The sequence below is a fragment of the Peromyscus eremicus genome, chromosome 4, assembly GCF_949786415.1.
Source record: "Peromyscus eremicus chromosome 4, PerEre_H2_v1, whole genome shotgun sequence".
Lineage (NCBI taxonomy): Eukaryota > Metazoa > Chordata > Mammalia > Rodentia > Cricetidae > Peromyscus > Peromyscus eremicus.
In genome coordinates, this window is record NC_081419.1 from 3,866,400 (window position 1) to 3,885,370 (window position 18,971).

General features: G+C 48.5%; 1 protein-coding gene and 1 non-coding gene across 5 annotated transcripts in view; one reads left to right on the plus strand and one right to left on the minus strand.

The window, feature by feature from the left end:
• Positions 1–13,992, plus strand: part of Odf2 (outer dense fiber of sperm tails 2) — a 38,767-nt gene extending 24,775 nt beyond the window's left edge. For 3 of the 4 annotated variants that reach the window (XM_059259942.1, XM_059259944.1, XM_059259945.1), the window contains 5 exons: positions 301–410; positions 2,026–2,161; positions 5,093–5,203; positions 5,318–5,422; positions 6,370–6,696. In XM_059259942.1, the coding sequence (XP_059115925.1) occupies positions 301–410; positions 2,026–2,161; positions 5,093–5,203; positions 5,318–5,422; positions 6,370–6,591 (684 nt within the window). In that variant the 3' untranslated portion in view covers positions 6,592–6,696. Of the gene's footprint in view, positions 1–300; positions 411–2,025; positions 2,162–5,092; positions 5,204–5,317; positions 5,423–6,369; positions 6,697–7,901; positions 8,003–10,232; positions 10,396–10,786; positions 10,913–13,400 lie in introns of those variants that run through there. The other variant, XM_059259946.1, reaches the window with a different exon arrangement.
• Positions 13,993–14,362: 370 nt separating this feature from the next.
• LOC131910225 (U6 spliceosomal RNA) lies at positions 14,363–14,466 on the minus strand. The gene has a single exon (XR_009379076.1). It is a non-coding gene; the product is annotated as a U6 spliceosomal RNA (small nuclear RNA).
• Between the last annotated feature and the right edge of the window lie 4,505 nt (positions 14,467–18,971).

An 18,971-nucleotide genomic window follows, 5' to 3' on the forward strand; every position in this document is an offset into this window, starting at 1 on the left:
TCCCAGAAGAGCGAGCGCCTTTGCTTGGAAGGGGGATGGCTGGGGAAATGGAGGTTATCGGAGGGCTGGAACTGTCCAGCACATCCATCTTGAGAGAAGGATGACTCGGGAGCTGCCCACAGGATGCAGTGTGATACTGGGAGCCTGGGAGCTCAGTTTGGCTTTCTGTACCACTCGCAGTAGCCTCTCATCTTGAGGGAGGCAGCAGAGGAAGGCTGGGTCTGTCTAGGTTAGCCCACCCTACCTCCTTTCAGCCTGGGTGTTAAACTAGGCTGACAGGCCACTGTCCTGTGTTCCCAGGACCTTTATGTCGCTGAAGCTTTATCTACCCTGGAGTCATGGAGGAGCCGCTACAACCAGGTGGTGAAAGACAAAGGAGACCTCGAGTTGGAAATTATCGTCTTGAACGAGTACGTCTTCATGTTAAGAGGGGACTGAGGAGGGATGGGAGGGGAGGGGAAAGGAACATGGTGCCCTGAGGCCTCAGCATTCATGAGGCTGCTGTGGTCTCTGGGGCTGGAGTTGTAAACTGGGCTGAGATGCTGGGCTGAGATGTGGACAGCCCTGTGCCAGGCTACTACTCCTCTTGTCTAGCATGTAAGAGGCCCTGGTCTCCATCTCCTGAACTGTAAACATCCATAAGTATCGTCACGGGGATAAGGTTCCCCATCACAGAGGCCCAGCCTGGCCCTAGTCTATGCAGCAGGACATGGCACACAGTTGTCTTGCTTGATCTTGAATGATGCAGCTAGTCCTGTGCATTCTCCATTATCTGCCAGTGCTGCCTGCCAACAGGTCAGAGGTGTGGCAGGGAGATGAGGCAGCAGTAGCCTCCAGGGTGTGTGTGACTGACTTTGACCCACTGTCTTTGCCACTGATAGAGTATCAGTGACCACTCATTCGATCTCCAATGACCGTTTGTTCCTTTTGGACAAGCATGTGTGGAGCAGGCTCCATATGCCAGCCTGTGTGATGGCTATGGGGCTACAGCTGGAAGAACACAAATGTGTTAGCTACCCTGAGTTCCACTTGAGGTCCTGGGGCTCCAGGATGCATAGGCATAGGCTCCTTTGGCCAAGGAGATAGGGGTTACAGGGAGCTAGCAGCCTCCCCTTTGAGCAAAGCTTTCCTTGGAAGTGTGTTGATGGGCTTAGTTCAGCAAGCATGGGCTGAGAACCTGCCGTGTGTCAGGTGCTGTGCTCAGGGAATTCTCAGTCTGGTCGGAGAAGAGAGATGAAGGTATAAAGAAGGATCCATGGTAGAGAGGAGGGATTAAAGAAGGGATGTTCTGAGGTGGGGAGTCTGAAGTAGGCTGCCTGGTGAGATGCCATGTGGGTACTGGCGTGGGCCCCGTCAGTGCTCACTCAGTGCTTGCTAAATGACAGCCTCTACTTGAATAAGAACACATGAGAACACAGCGGGGTGGAGCTCAGTGGAGCGTTTGCCTAGTGTGCGAGAAGCCTGGGTTTGCATCCCCTGAGCTGAAAACCCCAAATGATAATGATAAAGTTTAAAAACCTCTGAGGGCAGCACTGGGAATGGTGGTGGGTGGTCTTATAATAAAAACCTGGAGCCAGCTATTGGGGTAAATGCTGAAAGATCAGAGAGACAAAGGAACAAGCCACTGCCACATTTTAGCTTGCCACCTCCACAAATCCTCTAACTGAAGTCTCTGAGTCCTCAGCCAAAAGCCGAAAAGGGGCTTTTGTGAAAAGCTTTGGCCAAAAAGCTTTAGTTCCTGTCTCCTCATGCCTTATATACCTTTCTCTGCCCAGTCATATTACTTTACTTCCTAGTGCTGGGATTAAAGGTGTGTGTGCTTCCCAAATACTAGGATTAAAGCTGTGTGCCACCACTGCCTGGTCTCTGTTTAATCTAGTGGCTTGTTCTGTCCTCTGATCTTCAGGCAGATTTTACTAGGGTACACAATATAGCACCACACCATAAGGTAGAAATGGTCTTTGGTGGGGGTGGACTCCATTCCTACAAAGATCTGGGAATTGATTCTATCTGCTGGTCTTCCAGCCGGGTGACAGATCTTGTAAACCAACAACAAAGCTTGGAGGAGAAGATGCGGGAAGACCGGGACAGCCTTGTGGAGAGACTGCACCGGCAGACTGCCGAGTATTCTGCATTCAAGCTAGAGAACGAGAGGCTCAAGGTCTGGATGCATACTGAGAGCCGGCAGGCCACCGGCAGGCTGGCCTCAGTGGGGTCTTCTGAGGGCCTGGGCAGCATGTTGATAAAGGGAGTGCTCTGGTGTCAGTGAGTCTGGCCGCAGAGCTGTGTGGGTGTGTGTGTGTGTGGGGGGGGGGGACATTTAATCATTTATTCCTGCAGCTCCCTGAATGGGGGATGAGTCCTGCTGAGAATATGGTAACTCATGTGAAATGCTTACATGATGCATTTAGTGAACACTTGCACAACAGAGCTCACTGACTTTGACCCTAACCATGGCTCTCTAAGGGTCTGCTGGGTACTCCACACAACTTCAATTTAACCTCTGATTGTATGTTGACTAATTTTGGTTAATAAGGAAATTGAACTGGGGTGTAGCTTATTTTAGAGCTCTTGCCTAGCAAGCCTGGGGTCCTAGGTTTGATTTCTAACCTGCCAAAGATAATAAAGAAAGCAAGGCTTGGCCTGGCAGTAGTGGCACACCCTTTAATCCCAGCACTCAGGAGGTAGAGGCAGGCGGATCTCTGAGTTCGAGGCCAGCCTGGTCTACAAAGTGAGTTCCAAGACATCCAGGGCTACACAGAGAAAACATGACTTGAAAAAAAAAAAAAAAAAAAAGGCAAAGCTTAAAGAGGGTTTTGCCCAAGGATGTATTTGGAGTTGGGATTGGAAATTGAGACTGATTCTGTAGACCCAGTTATTTATTACTGGATGTGGAGGTACATGCCTGTAATCTCAGCACTAAGGAAACTGAGGCAGGAGGATCACTGTAAGTTTATTAATTTGAGGAAACCTGGCCCACAGAATGAGATCTGTCTCAAACAAACCGACCCAAACTCCAAGTAGATTCCTGACTCAGACCAAACTCCTGAGCAGAGGTGACGCTTCAGAGAAGATTTTCCCTCTGATTTTAGTTTTTGTTAGGCAAGACAAGTCTGACATGGAAAAGAATACAAATCCTTAACTTTCCGTGGAGTGAACAGCAAGTTCCAAGCACCCTGGAACCCTTGTAAAGGCAGCTGCTGACTGTCATCACAAATCCATCTGTGGGCTTGTGGGCTGACGGAGTCTGTGTACTGACGCGTGCCTTTCACTCAGCACAGTGTGAATTTACTCCTTGCTGCTGTAGGTGGGAGCTGGGAGGTGGATCCACCAGTGTTGGTCTGATTTACTGGTAGTGGCCATCTCTTGGGTGCATGTAGTTGGTTATACTCCTTGAAATAGAATTGCGAGGTCATCTGCTGATTCAGCCTTAGCAGATGTTAACAGTGGCAAAATAGTTTTATATATTGTTTCCATTGGTGACGAGTCAGTGGCAACACTTGGTATTATTATCAGTCTTTTTTTTTTTTTTTTTTTTTCTTTTTTCTGGTTTTTCGAAGCAGGGTTTCTCTGTGTAGCTTTGCGCCTTTCCTGGAACTCACTTGGTAGCCCAGGCTGGCCTCGAACTCACAGAGATCCACCTGGCTCTGCCTCCCGAGTGCTGGGGTTAAAGGCGTGCGCCACCACCACCGGCTATTATCAGTCTTTTTATTTTTACTGCATTGTTAGACACCCTGAAAATACCTTCCAGAGGGTCAGGAGTGGGGACACACGAGCTGAAGGACAGCATGGGTAGACTGTGTACAATGAGTTTCAGGCCAACTTAGGATACGTAGAGACCCCATCTCAAATAATATGAATAACCTCCAAATCCAGCACTTAGGGATTAATTACGGCATGGTGTATCCCGTGTAGAATATACACTGTAGCCTTTGAAAGTGTTGCCTGTGGAAGTATATCCTCTTAGACAGTCAGATATGTTCCTAGGAAACGTCACAGAAGCTGGGGGTGTGGCTCAGTGGTAGAGGGAGCAGCTGGCATGCACTAAGGCCCAGGGTTCCTTGTCCAGCACTGGACAGGTCTCTGTCGTCGTCACAGTGAGTGTGTTTGTCCTCATGGGAACAGTCAAGCACACTCATACCCTTCACCCAGCCAGTGCTCTGAAGCTTTCCTTGTGCTTCCTGCTTCCTCCTCCTCCTCCTCTTCCCTTCCTCTCTCGACCTGTGGTGTTGGATCATTGTCTTAAGCCTTTCTTTGTTCTCTCCCTCGCTCCCCACTTTCACCCTCCTCCCCTTTTTTTTGGATAGTGTATTGCTATGCCTTAACTAGCCTCACACTTGCAACAGTCCTGCCTCAGCCCACTGAGAGCTGGGATTAAATGTGATCCACCACTCATCTGTTTGTTTGTTCATGCTCCTGCTTGCTCCTCGGTCCTGTTTATCTGTATTGCAAAACCAGTTAAGTATCAGGTAACTATCTGAGAGACATGAGGGAATTCATTGTCTTGAAAATACATTTACAACGTATTGTTGTTAAAAAGTATTTTGCGCTAGGCGATGGTGGCGCACGCCTTTAATCCCAGCATTCAGGAGGCAGAGGCAGGGGGATCTCTGTGAGTTCGAGGCCAGCCTGGTCTACAGAGCGAGTTCCAGGAAAGGCGCAAAGCTACACAGGGAAACCCTGTCTCGAAAAAATAAAAAAAAAAAAAGTATTTTGCAAGTTTTAAAAGCATCATATAATTTGTTTATTCATGACAAAAGTTATAGAACAATAGCTGTTTGGGTAAATCTTGAGCCTTGGGCATGTGATCCATGTGTTTTATATTCATTTTCTTTCTAGCATGCTACGCAAGTCCATTATCACTTGGCTGTACCAGCCCTCTATTCCCTTCAGATTTTGTATATTGCTTTAGGGATAAGAAATAACATTTATCTGTCGTCATCTCTGTCTAATGGAGGGGTCACATTAGGAGTCTTACCTGGAAACTCGCTGATGAAAATTTCTGTATAGGGGCATGTTCTTTGCTGGTTTCTACAAGTAGACAGGGTAAGGAGGCCCTGATCTTGAACCTTCTTTCTGGTTGCTTCTTTAGGCTAGCTTCGCCCCTATGGAGGACAAACTCAACCAGGCTCATCTGGAGGTCCAGCAGCTGAAGGCATCGGTGAAGAACTACGAGGGGATGATCGACAACTATAAGAGCCAGGTAGACCCCTTGGGTAGCCTGGGCCCCTGCTTGGCAGCTCACTGCGGGGCCTGAGGGAGAGGGTGCGAGGAGAGGGCTCTGCCCAGGAGCACCCACTGTGGTTTTGTTCCCTAGGTGATGAAAACCAGATTGGAGGCTGATGAAGTGGCTGCCCAGCTAGAGCGCTGCGACAAAGAGAACAAGATGCTTAAAGATGAGATGAACAAAGAGATTGAGGCGGTACTGTCCCCTTCCTCGCTCTCTCCCTGCCCTGTCCAAGTGTCTGTCCAGTGGCTCCGTGTGTGTGCCCTTGACCCTGCTCGTCTGGCTCACAAGAGACTGTTTTCTGGCTGCCCCCCCCCCCCCCCCATGTGCGCTCCTTTTTCTCTGTGTTGTCCCCTTCCTGACCTTTTCTCTATACTATGATCTTTATTTCCATTTTTCCCCCTTGTGGGGTTTTTTTTCTTTCTCTTTTCCCTTTTCTCAAGAAAACAAAGCCCCTCCTGCTTGGGGCATTTAGGTGGACTCCGATCCACCCAGTGGCTAGGTATTTGGATACCTACTTTATTCTGCCTGGAACCTTCGTTTTGTAGCATCTGCAAATGTGCCTCTCATCTCCTCTGGAAGGATCTCTTTCTTCTGGAGCTGTTGGCTGATTGGTGTACAGGGACTGCCTTAAAGATAACCTTGGAGACAGCCTGAGTCAGGCTCAGGCGCTGGTCTCTTGAGCAGCTCACTGCTGGTCTCTGGTCCTCAGTCTTGTTAAAGCTCATGGGTGGGCCAGGGCCAGCTCTGTCTAGTTCCCTCCTGGTCTGTGTATCGTCAGGGCTGCCTTCCTAGGGGAGCTGAAATTACACCAGCCTGTAATCCTGGCTTTTGCAGGTTTTAGTTAAATCCTTTTGTGGTTAGAACTGTCCCTTCATTAGTGTTCAGATAAAGTGATGGCAGAGCCCTCAGGGTTGGTGCTGAACCCTGGTGTTGTCAGGCCACTGATCCTTGCTGACTACATGAGTGGCCACCTGAAGTGGCGAGGCAGGCCCCAGTGTGCCTGTGGGAGAGCAGGCCGGCCGCTGCCTGTGGGTTTTTCGAGGTCAGGACTGGGGCAGTGCTATGCTGTGCTCTGGAGGAAGGCCCATCCAGTTCTCAGTCAGCATCTTGCCAACAGTGGGCTTCTTTTCCTGCTTCAGGCCCGCCGGCAGTTCCAGTCGCAGCTGGCTGACCTGCAACAGCTGCCTGACATCCTCAAGATCACAGAGGCCAAGTTGGCTGAGTGCCAAGACCAGCTGCAGGGCTACGAGAGGAAGAATATCGACCTCACAGCCATCATTTCAGACCTGCGCAGCCGGGTAAGGGACTGGCAGAAGGGATCCCACGAACTGGCTCGAGCAGGGTCCCGCTTACCGAGATGAGCTGCACGCCCCCCAAGGGAGGACCACTTCCTTTTTCTTGGCTGCCGATTTCTGAAAGGAGTGAGCTATCATCAGTGCTGTGAAATAAAAGTCTGGTGTGCCAAATGCTTCGTGTTGCCCAAAATGATTGTAGCTATAGGACTCGCCACTCTGGGAGCCTTTGGGCCCTCCTGCCATGGCCACCCAAGTGCTCCGTGCTCTACCTACTTCTGCCCTGCGTATCCTGCCGCTGTCCTCCGACCCGCAGCCACAGAAAGGAGACCCAGCAGATACCTGGCCATTGCTTGTCCTTTGTTCCATCTCTCTCAAGCTTTAACTGCCTCTCCTTGTTCTCCACAGATGTTCCACCTGGGATTCTGTTCTGAGAGACAGAAGCAAGCAGCCCCTTTGCCCAGAAGCAATCTGTCTCTCCCTTTCTGGAACCATGTCTCCTGCCTGCATTGTCCAAGACATCATATACCACTCATTCCACTCACTTTTTTCTGACTTGGGCAGGTCTCTACCCTTTTAGTTTTTTGAGGCAAGGTCTCGTAGCCCAGACTGAACTTACTGTGTAGCAAAGGATGACCTTAAACGCCTAATCTTGCCTCTACCTCGGAGAATGCTGGGGTTGTGTGGTCATGCACCACTGCGCCCCACCCCTCTCCAGAAGTGCTTCCTTGGGTAGCCATAAAGAGAAGCTGCTGTTCTGTTTGTTCTGGGCACCTGCCCTGCTCCAGCAGGCTGACATTTTATCTCCCAGAAACCTGATGCAGTATACGGGTTATTTCTCCAATGACAGCCTGAGACCTAGAGGGGACAAGTGAGTTCCTGTGTCACAGGGATACTTAGTATCCACAGGGCTTTGAATCCATTGCCTCAAGATTGTCGAGCCCTTGTACCTGAGGTTCTCAGGTAAAGCAGCGCTCGGGGTAACTTCTCAGACTTGCTGACCTAAGTGAACTGAAGCGGTCCTTGCTGCATTACCCCATTGAGGGGGCCGAAATCAGTGGTGCCAGAGCATAACTGGGAAAGCTCAGTGGTCTGTGGTACAGTGAGCCACTGGTAACACCTCGTGTCTCCTACAGTCCCAGGTGGGCCACTGGGGCTCCTGATCAGGAACCCATCACAGTCTGGCTCTTCAGCATCTAACCCGGTTCTCCTGGTGTGGGAGGTAGAGTGGGTCTGCCCTGCCCCTGCTCTTCTCTCTTCCAGGTTGTTCGTTGAATTTGGGGCATCTGCTGCCATCCCAGGGAGAAGGGAGAATTCCTCCATTACTTGCCCTTACGGGAAGTTCCCTCGTAAACCAGTCTACGTTCCTGTCATTTTAGATCGAGCACCAGGGGGACAAGCTGGAGGTGGCGAGAGAGAAACATCAGACTTCCCAGAAGGAAAATAAACAACTGAGTCTGAAGGTGGATGAACTGGAGAGGTTAGAGGCACTTGGTCCCATGTCTGTCCTCTTCCTAGGACTTGAGACTTTCTGCCGCCTAGCTGCTTTGTGCTTAGTGTGCCAAAGTGTTGGAGGGACTCAAGGCCCTGGAAGGTGCTAGGCAGAACCCAAAGGAAGAGCTGCTTGCATTTCAGTGGTAAGCCTTGTGAGTGAGAGAAGGGGGCGTCAACCTCGAGGGATGCTGTGTGACTGTATGAACGAGGCCAGTCTTCTGGGAAGCACATTAGGCCAAGCAGACCAGCAGGGCCTGCCTTGAATGAAGCAACCAGAACGTCAGTGTGCTGCTGAGCAGCATTCCTACCACCTCCCTGATCCGACTCGTCCTACTTCAGACTGTTAAAAGCAGTTCTAGGGGAGGCTTACACCGTCTGGCATCAGAAGCCCTGGCCTTGGGTCCAGTTCAGGAGACCTTGTGACCTTGGGTAGATCATTTAACTCTCCTGAACCCGTTTCCTCATCCGAGGAAGGATCACTGTAGGTGTAATCTACCAGCTGATAGAGTCATGCCAGTCCTCAGATGGTCCTCGTAAAGGGGTCTAGCATGTCACTTAGAGATGTTCAGGATAAGCTAGTTGTAGATGTTTGTCAGCTGGTAGTATTCTTGTTTTAACTCTGTGTATTTGTGGATATCTGGGAGTGTGTGTACGTGAGTACAGGTGCCCACAGAAGCCAGAGGCTCAGATCCCCTGCAGCTTGAGCTGTAGGCAGTTGTGTGCTGCTTGATTGGGTGTTGGGAACTGAATTTGGGTCCTCTGCAAGTACACTATATGCTCTTAGCCACCGAGCCATCTCTAGCCCCTTTCAGACCTACTTTTAACTTATTAGTATTTATTTGTGCCCAACATGGGCACCTGCATGGGTGTGCATGTCGAGGACAGCTTGTGGGAGTCAGTTCTCTTCTTCCACCCTGTGGGTCCTGAGATTGAACTCAGGACATGGGCCTTGGCAGTAAGCACCTGTACCCACTGAGTCATATTTGCCAGCCCTGTATTTTGGCTCTTTGAGACGGAGTCTCAACCTGTGGCTTGCAACTCATTCCTCTTGCCTTAGCCTCCGGTATACTGGGATCATTGGTGTGAGCTACCCAAATGTTAGGAACTATGAGGAAGCCAAGCTCAGGAAAAGGTGGTTACTTGCCCAGATGGACACAGCTGGTGCCTATGAAATCTGTTCTTATGCTGGAAACTCTTCCTCCAGAACCATGTTAGCACCTGTAAGCAGAGGACTGGGAGTCTGGCATGGTGGCACACTCCTAATCCCAGTACTTAGGAGGCTGAGGCAGGAGGATTGCTGCCACCTAGAGGATATCCTGGGTTATGTAATAAGACACTGTCTCAAAAACAAAACAAGCCGGGCGGTGGTGGCGCACGCCTTTAATCCCAGCACTCGGGAGGCAGAGCCAGGTGGATCTCTGTGAGTTCGAGGCCAGCCTGGGCTACCAAGTGAGTTCCAGGAAAGGCGCAAAGCTACACAGAGAAACCCTGTCTTGAAAAACCAAAAAAAAAAAAACAAAAAAACAAAAAACAAAAAAAAAAACAAAAAAACAAAAACAAAACAAAAGCCAGGAGGCTACGAACTCAGGTCTTAGGGTCTTAATTGCTCTAGAGAAGCCAGTACAGCCTCCAGTGGGACTGGAACAGCTGGCCTCTGTGTTCACCTCTACTCTGCCAAGCTGGCCCACAAAGTGTAGCCAGGTTCAGCAGGACTTGCAGTGTTCACTAAAGGGGAAGGTGTCCTGGAAGAGCAGGGGAGACCTTGTGTAAAGTGCAGAAGCCACAGCTGTCCTGTGTCTGTCACAGAGGTGCTGTGTGGCGCCTTTTGACTGGGCTGGGGTTTGGTAACAGACCTGCCAGCTGTGCTGACTTCATTCCCGTTCTTCCTGCTTCTCTCGGGCTCTGCTCCCTTATTCCTGGAGTGGACTGACAATGGCTGGCCTTCTGTGAGCTGCAGAAGCTGTTCTCTGTCGTGCATGCACAGTGACACGTGCATTCTTCCTTCTCCACGCTGTCCTGTGACCACCTGTTGCAGTTGCACAGACCAGCAGCCACCTTGCTGATCTGAAAATACTTTGTTTCTTCTTGTGGCTCCTTGGAGATTCACGGAGATTCTTCAAGAGATATGATCCCCAGCTCAGGGGAGGCAGCAGCCCCCTGGTAGTGGATCAAGACAAGTGAGTCATTGCAGGGTCTAATGGAGTGCTTTCACCTAGGAAATTGGAGGCCACCAGCGCCCAGAATGTCGAGTTCCTACAGGTGATTGCCAAGAGGGAGGAGGCAATTCACCAGGCTCAGCTGCGGCTGGAGGAGAAAACGAGGGAGTGTGGATCCTTGGCGAGGCAGCTGGAGAGTGCCATCGAAGACGCCAGGCGGCAGGTGAGTTGTGTGTGTACTCCTAGGTAGTTCCGTGGCCTGACCTTTGTCAGCCTCCTTTCCCATCTGAAGACTGGGTACAGTAGTGCCTTCCTCCTGAATGTGGTGTAAGGGTGAAATAGATATCTGTTGTAGAGGACCGGCCCTTTTTATATGATGATCATTATATCGGTCACTTTCTGTCCTCTTGAGACTCAGAAAAGCTTTATCACATTTTGGGGATGCTGGAAAGGGGCAGGCAAAGGTGCATGTAAGAACTTCCCTCTAGTTAGCTTCTGCTCCAAGGCCCCAGGGAAACTTTTGCATAATGATGTGCCAATGGGCTGTAACTGGTTAGTAGGAGTGGCTGCCTTCTCCGCAGGGTCAGGCAGCCCTACCCCTCCCTTGTGTGCAGGTGGAGCAAACCAGGGAGCAGGCTCTCTCCAAGGAGCGGGCAGCCCAGAGCAAAATCCTGGACCTTGAGACCCAGCTGAGTAGGACCAAGACGGAACTTGGCCAACTGCGGCGGACTCGTGATGATGTGAGTTGGGCTAGTGGGCAGGGCTCCCTTGGGCCGCAGGGAAAACTGTCTACTGGTGTTTTCAGGAGTCTCAAAGAGGTTATTATCTCCAGTCACCTTGCCACCCTAGGAGGATATTCTGGGTGACCTCCCTCCCCTTTTTTGGTACTAGGGATTGAACTCGGGGCCTTGACTGTGTTAGGCAAGCTGCTACCACTGAGCTATGGCTCCTGTTACATCCCTTCTTAAAAATCAGAATTACAGGGTGTCATCTATATCCATAAACACATGTTGTACAGGTGGACAGTTTTCCGCATATCCATAGACTTGCGTGACTACCAAATTTCTGGTAGTGGTAAAAGGTGAGCTAGAAGCTGTCTCCATGTGAGTGGCTGAGAGAGGAAGTCAAAGTAAGCAAAAATAGCTTTTATTCCAGAGAGAGGAAGAACTTTGAAACCCTCAACGGAAATAAAAGAAAGCCTGAAAAGTCCAGAGGAAAAGAGGGCCACTCCCTGAGCAGACAGACTAGCGGCATTTGTCTGGTAGTCCAGAGAGGACGCTGCAGCCACTCCCATGCATCTTTGTGTCTCCTCCCGTGGTAGTGCCCTTAGGGGTTGAGCCTTCCAGGGTAGGCTGTTCAATAAGACTCCCCCAGATGGGGCCTGGAGAGCAGGCTCAGCAGTTGTGAACACTGATTGCTCTTGGGTAGACCTGGGTTCGGTTCCCGGCACCCACGTGGCGGCTCAGTCTGTAACTGCTCCTCGGGGGATCTGCCGCCCCCTTTTGGTACACTGGTTAAAGATACCTGCCGTTTGATCATGAGGACCGGAGTTCGTATCCCAGCACCCAGGCTTAGTATGACTAAGCCAGGTGTTCCACAGATGCTTGTAACTCTAGTTCTGAGGGCTTTGCTGCCCTCTCTTTGTCTTGGTAGGCACCTGCATTTACCCACACGGTAAATAAGCAAACTACTGATAGAGGAGAATGTAAAACCCAAAACTAATCCAGCCAACCAAAACAGCAACCAACAAAATTACAGGACTTGGTAAATAATAGCTTCAGCTTACCCATGAGAAAGACAGATGGAACAATGTGTGTCCAGGAAATGAATATGTGTCTGTGGTGGGGGCTACCCACCACCCCCACATTTCCCCAGTGTACTCTTGAGTAGGAGCAGCAGGAAATATTGATAGAAGAATTAGAGTGGAGAGAGAAACAGAAAATACAGGATAGCCTCGAGAGGGCCTGGAACCTATTCCATCAGGCCCTGATTGTCTCTGCCCTAGGGTATTTATAGGAATGCCCAGGGGTGGAGCAAAAGACCTCCAGGAAATGAATATGTGTCTGTGGTGGGGGCTACCCACCACCCCCACATTTCCCCAGTGTACTCTTGAGTAGGAGCAGCAGGAAATATTGATAGAAGAATTAGAGTGGAGAGAGAAACAGAAAATACAGGATAGCCTCGAGAGGGCCTGGAACCTATTCCATCAGGCCCTGATTGTCTCTGCCCTAGGGTATTTATAGGAATGCCCAGGGGTGGAGCAAAAGACCTCCTCCCAGTGCAACCAAGTGCAAACCATCTCAGACGCCTGCATTCAGGCCTGGGGTCCAATCATCCTTTTTATGCAGAACTGCTGGGTAAAGCCACTAGGAAACCTGAAAATGGGCTTCCACATATGTCTACCTCGCTGGTAGACACAGACAGGTGCAGAGGATGAGAACCAATCTGCTATACTAATGGAATCCTGAAACAAGCTGGTGTAGGTATTCTGATGTCTGTGTAAACTTCAAGCCCAAATGAGAAGATTCGAAAGGTCACTCCAAATTAATAATAATTAAGCAAGAAGATGTTACAAGCCAGGTGTCGTGGCCCACATCTTTAATCTCAGCACTCTGGAAGCAGAGGCTGACAGATCTGTGAGTCTGAGGACAGCCAAGGCTACACAGAAAAACTCTGCCTCAAAAAACAAGAAGAGGAACTGGAGAGATGGCTCAGCAGTTAAGAGCACTGGCTGTTCTTCCAGAGGTCCAGAGTTCAATTCCCAGCAACTACATGGTGGCTCACAACCATCTATAATGATCTGGTGTCCTCTTCTGGATGCAGGCAGAACACTGTATACATAATAAATAAGTCTTAAAAAAAAAAAAAAAAAAAAAAAAAAAGCTGTAAAGGAAAAAGACCAAATAACAAAGGCAGACCTATAAAAATACAAACCTCAGCCAGGTATGTTGACTCAGTGTATGTTGCCATAATCCCAGTACTCAGGAGGTTAAGGCAAGAAAATAGCTAATTCAAGGCCATATACTGAGTTGTCTGGGCAGCTTGGTGAGGACTTGGCTCAAAATAATAAAAAAGCAACTAACTCCCTCACCCAAGGGGAAAATCCCCATCTCCCTCGTAGGCCCTGGTGCCTCTCAGTGTTGACACCCTCTACGTGAATGCCTTGGGCTCTGATGCCCATTGTTACCTTCTTTACCCTTGGCCCCGGCTCTCTCTTCTCTCCGTCAGGCGGATCGTCGCTACCAGAGCCGGCTGCAGGACCTGAAGGACCGCCTGGGGCAGTCTGAGAGCACCAACCGCAGCATGCAGAACTACGTCCAGTTCCTCAAGTCATCCTACGCCCACGTGTTTGGGGATGGCCCCTATACATCCTCTTACCTGACAAGCTCACCCATCCGCTCCCGCTCTCCCCCTGCCTGAGGCCACCTGTCCAGGGGGTACAGCCAGCCCTTGCCTGATGCCAGGGAACTGAGGAGCTGCCATCCTGTAGCTGGCCAGCCCACTGGCTTTCTCTTCAGGTGACCAAATGTGCTCAGGGTCTGTTCCTCAACTCCTAATGGCAGGAGAGTCCCTAGAGCAGCTGGGGATGAATCAGGAAGAGGATGGTTCTCTTTCCTGATCCTGTGAGCCTGGTGGAATTTTTCAGTGACCTTCACAGGCCTTCTATTTGCTACACTAGGTACCAGATTTTTAAATCCCTGCTTCCTTTCCTCAGGGACTGTTGGGCTGGGCTTCCCCCTGCAGTCTCCTCCAACCCTCTTACAGTGCATCCATGTCTTGGGTTTCTCGGAGCTGAAGCAACAGGAGTCCTCTTGGACTATGAACCACTTACATCACCTTTTCCTTTTTTAATTTATTTTATTTTATTTTTTACTAAAAATAAAACTTTATTGGTATTAAGAAATAGTGAAATCAGATAAATTAGTAACTGAGTGAGTGAGTCTGTGCTTTTATCAGCATAAAAATAAAACAGAGGCAGAAAGATACATTTACTCCTGGCTCATGGAGGTAAGATGCTCACAGATCCCTTTGCTCCTTTGGAATCTAGCTACAAATGTCATGAAATGGAGCAGTCACAGTGAGCTGTGAATTGTTTGAGCACAGGGGGAACTGTGGCAGGTGTGCTCATGACAGTGCATTCTGGTTTCACAATGCTGTTAACCCTTTGCTCACCAGCTCTTGATGGCAGGAAAAATACAGAATGCTTCAGGAATTTTCCTGTCGTCCTTGAACAGGGGCCATGCCAATCTTCTCTGAATTCCAAGTTTAGCATACGGGCTGCCGAAGTGAGCACTGCTTTTTCCTTCTTGATGGGTAGAGCAGGAATCGGTATTTTCTGTAGTGCCAATGGAAACCTCCCAGAGGCCACTTGTCCCCGAGCACTTCACAGGAGCTAATATCCATCTGGCCTTACAAGTATAATCCCTATCTCATTGCTTTTCATTTCTCTTTGTATTTCTGGAATTCATTTATTTTTGAAATTTTTGGGTGGTTTTATAGGAAATAAAATTTTTATTATCAGTTATTTAAGACTCCTTTGATTTCCTTTATCCTTCTCTCCTGACTTTATAGAAGACTGCTGGGCAGTGGTGGCGCATGCCTTTAATCCCAGCACTCGAGAGCAGACAGCTATCAGTGAGTTCAAGGCCAGCCTGGTCTACAAAGCGAATTCCAGGATAGGCTCCAAAGCTACACAGAGGAAACCCTGTCTCCAAAACAACAAAACAGAACAAAAAAACCGAGTGTGGTGGTGCACACCTGTCATCTAATGACTTGGGAGGTGGAGGCAGGAGTTGTGTTATCCACAGCTACACAGTGAGTGTGGTGGTGCACACCTGTCATCTAATGACTTGGGAGGTGGAGGCAGGAGTTGTGTTATCCACAGCTGCATAGTGAGTTGGGAGGTGGAGGCAGGAGTTGTGTTATCCACAGCTACACAGTGAGTTGAAGCCAGCCTGGGTTATCTGAGGCCAGGTCTGAATAAAAACAAAATATTTTTAAATGATTTAATAAGACGTATGTGAGAGTCAGGCAGTGGTGGCGCTCAATTTTAATCCCAGCACTCTGGAGGCAGAGGCAGGCAGGTCTTTGTGAATTCGAGGCCAGCCTGGTCTACAGAGTGAGTTCCAGGACAGCCAGGTCTATAGAGAAACCCTGTCTTGAAAAACAAAACAAAACAAAACAAAACAAAAAAAAAAAAAACCCCCAAAAAAAACCCAAAAGTCCATGTGAGAAAACATGAATTGCAGAGTAGATGCTGAATTACCAACTTTTCATTTCATGATGGAACAGAGAGGCTGTTGATTCTTTAGGTGCTGTAGGAAGATAAGGTACCTGATGGGTGAAGGCAAGACACTTTGTCAGGCCTTACTAGTCAGGGTTTGGGGACTACCACTTTCACAGGATAGATAGGTGTGGGATGTACCTATAATTTATGTGCTAAATGCTACCTGCTTCCTACATAAGATTCTGGGCCATTTTGTATTTTCCTGCATTTGAAAGAAGAGTGGTGTGGAGTACTTGCTTAGTATGTGCACATGTGCAAGAGCCTAGGGTTTTGCTTGCTTTTGATTAATTTTTAAATTGGGTTCATTTATTTTATGGGTGAATAGCCTGAATGTATATATGTGCTGTGTAACATCTATGTTCTTGGTGCTTGCTCTCTGAGGTCAGAAGAGAGCACCAGAGTCCCTGATACTGGAGTTATGGATGGTTGAGAACCACCATGAGTGCAGGAATTGAACCCAGTTCCTCTATAAGAGCAGCACATGCTCTTAACTGCTGATCCATCTCTCTAGCCCTAAGGGCCCAAGTTTGATCTGCAGGGCCCCCTTCCCTCGTCACCACCATCACCAACCAAAACCCACAAATGAAAATGTTCTTCAGAGAGATCACTGTTTTCTAGCTGGCATTGGCCTGAGTTCTGGGCTTGACTTTTGTTTTTCTATTGCTAGATAAAACACCATGACCAAGGCAACTTGTAAAAGAAAGTGTTTAATTTGGCTTATTGATTCAAAGGGTTAGAGTTCATAATTGTGGACCAAATAGCAGAGAGCATACATGTGCAGACTCACACCACGAGGCAGAGAGGGAGCACCGAGAATCACAGGAGTCTTGAAATCTCCAAGCCTGCCCCAGTGGCACACTTCCACTAACAAGCCACACCTGATTCTTCCTGAACAGTTCCACCAAGTGGGGACCAATTATATGAGCCTATGGGGGCCATTCTCATTCCAATTACTACAGCATCTCAACCACTGTTACCCAAGTCTAAAACTCCAGAGTTTGGGGCTGGAGGGATAGTTCAGTTGGCTAAGAACTCTTGTTCTGGTTGTCTGAGGTAGAGCACTCGGGAGGCTGAGGCAAAAAAAATAAATATATAAAAGCAAAACCCCTCTTGCTGCTCTTGCAGAGGACCTTGAATTTATCAAGGTGGGCTGCAGAGATGAGTGCATACTGTTCTTGTCTACATCAGGCAGCAGTTCACAGTAACCAGTCCAGCTCCTAGGGCATTCAATTCCTCTGGCCTTAGGCCCCTACACTCATGTAGTCAGACTTTCTTTGGACAGCTAGTTCCCCAGTAATGATACAGAGACTTTTCTGTTGTTGTTTTTCGAGACAGGGTTTCTCTGTAGCTTTAGAGCCTGTCCTGGACTGTAGACCAGGCTGGCCTTGAACTCACAGAGATCCACCTGCCTCTGCCTCCCGAGTGCTGAGATTAAAGGCGTGCACCAAGACCGCCCGGCAAGACTTCTTATTAACTATGAATGCTTGGCCTTAGTTTAGGCCTGTTCACAACTAACTCTTATAACTTAAATTAACCTGTTTCTATTAATCTACATTCTGTCCCATGGCCCGTTACTGCTCCTCCATACTGTACATTGGACTTCTCCATGTCTGGCTGGTGAAAATCCACAGGCCTCAGATTCTTCCCAAGTTCCTCCCTCTCCCTGGAAATCCCATCTATCCTCTCTTGGCCATTTAGCTCTTTATTAAATCAATCAGAAGGGGCCTTAGGCAGAGACACATTTTCACAGTGTAGAAAAAGATTGTCCCACAACACTCATATGCACATTTACACACACGTTGAAAACAAATAGACTTTTTTCTTTGAGATAGGATCCTATCATGTAGCTTCTAGAGAGCATGAACTCATGTAGACCAGCCCTGTCTTCAAATAATAGAGATCCCCTGCCACTGCCTCCCACGTGCTGGGATTATAGGCACGTGCCACCATGCCCTGACTCCTAAACTTCTCAAGAAAGAACAGTTGGCAAATTTAGAACAACACGAGTGTGTGTGTGTGTATGTGTGAGAGAGAGAGAGGTGTGTGTGTGTGTGAGAGAGAGAGAGAGAGGAGAGATGTACGTGTGTGTGTGTGTGTGTGTGTGTGTGTGTGTGTGTGTGTGTGAGAGAGAGAGAGAGAGAGAGAGAGAGAGAGAGAGAGAGAGAGAGAGAGATTCCTTTTCTTTTGCTCACCTAGTGTAACCACCTCTGCACGACTGGGTTGAGCTGTGTAACTGTTTTGATGGAAGTGACTTGGAGTCCATTACTGGGAATATTCTTTTGTTTTTGTTTTCTCCATGACAGGGTTTCTCTGTGTAGCTAGCCCTGGCTGTCCTGGAACTCACTGTGGACCAGGATGGCCTCAAACTCAGGGATCTGCCTGCCTTTGTCTCCCGAGTGCTGGGATTAAAGGTGTACAACCACCACACTCAGATTATTCCTAGGCCTCCTGTATTAACCTTTGTAAAATATTTTACCTGAAGTTCAATGATTTTATAAAATTTAAAAACAACAACAACAAAAACTATATGTATGTGGGCCGTGTGCATGTTTGGTGTTAGAAGAGCCCAGAAAGAGGACAATGGATCCACTGGAGCTGAAGTTTCCATTGTGAGCTACCATGTAGGTGTTGGGAACTGATCCAGAGTCCTCTGCAAGAGTAGTAAACACTCTTAATTCCTGAGCCATCTCTCCAGAAAATATACTGCTTATCCTCGAAACTCTTTCAAAACCACCTCAAACAGATGTCACAGAGACATGGCAGTAGAGGGTTAAAAAGTGTAGAGCATCCATCAAAGCCAGCTCTGGGCAGTTGTGACTCAGTGAAATTACATTAAGATTCAACTATGTGCGGTGGATTAAGGGAGGGTTAAGTGAGACCTATTAAAACTCAAAGTTAACAATTTAGTTTAGTTTTTTTTTTTGTTGTTGTTGTTTTGTTTTTGTTTTTCGAGACAGGGTTTCTCTGTGTACCTTTGCACCTTTCCTGGAACTCACTTGGTAGCCCAGGCTGGCCTCGAACTCACAGAGATCCGCCTGGCTCTGCCTCCCGAGTGCTGGGATTAAAGGCGTGCGCCACCACCGCCCGGCACAATTTAGTTTTTTAAGTATATTTACCGAGGTGTGATTATTACCATGATCTAATTCTAGCTCATTCTCATCTACTCCAAGAAACCCCATCTCCGTTTGCAGTCATTTGAGGTCCCACTTCTATCTCTGGATTTGTTTATTCTGGACACCTTACATGAAGGGAATTGTACTGTGTTCTCTCCTTAACTTGCTGCTTTTTGTGGTTGTTATTTTCTTTTTGTTTTTCGAGACAGGATTTCTCTAACAGCCTTAGCTGTCCTGGAACTCGCGCTGTAAACCAGGCTGGCCTCGAACTCAGTGATGCCTCCCAGGTGCTGGGATTAAAGGCAAGCGCCACCACCGCCCGACAACTTGTTGCTTTTACTTAGCTAAATGCTTTCAAGGTTTATGTTACAGAAGGTACCATTATTTACGTGGGACAGA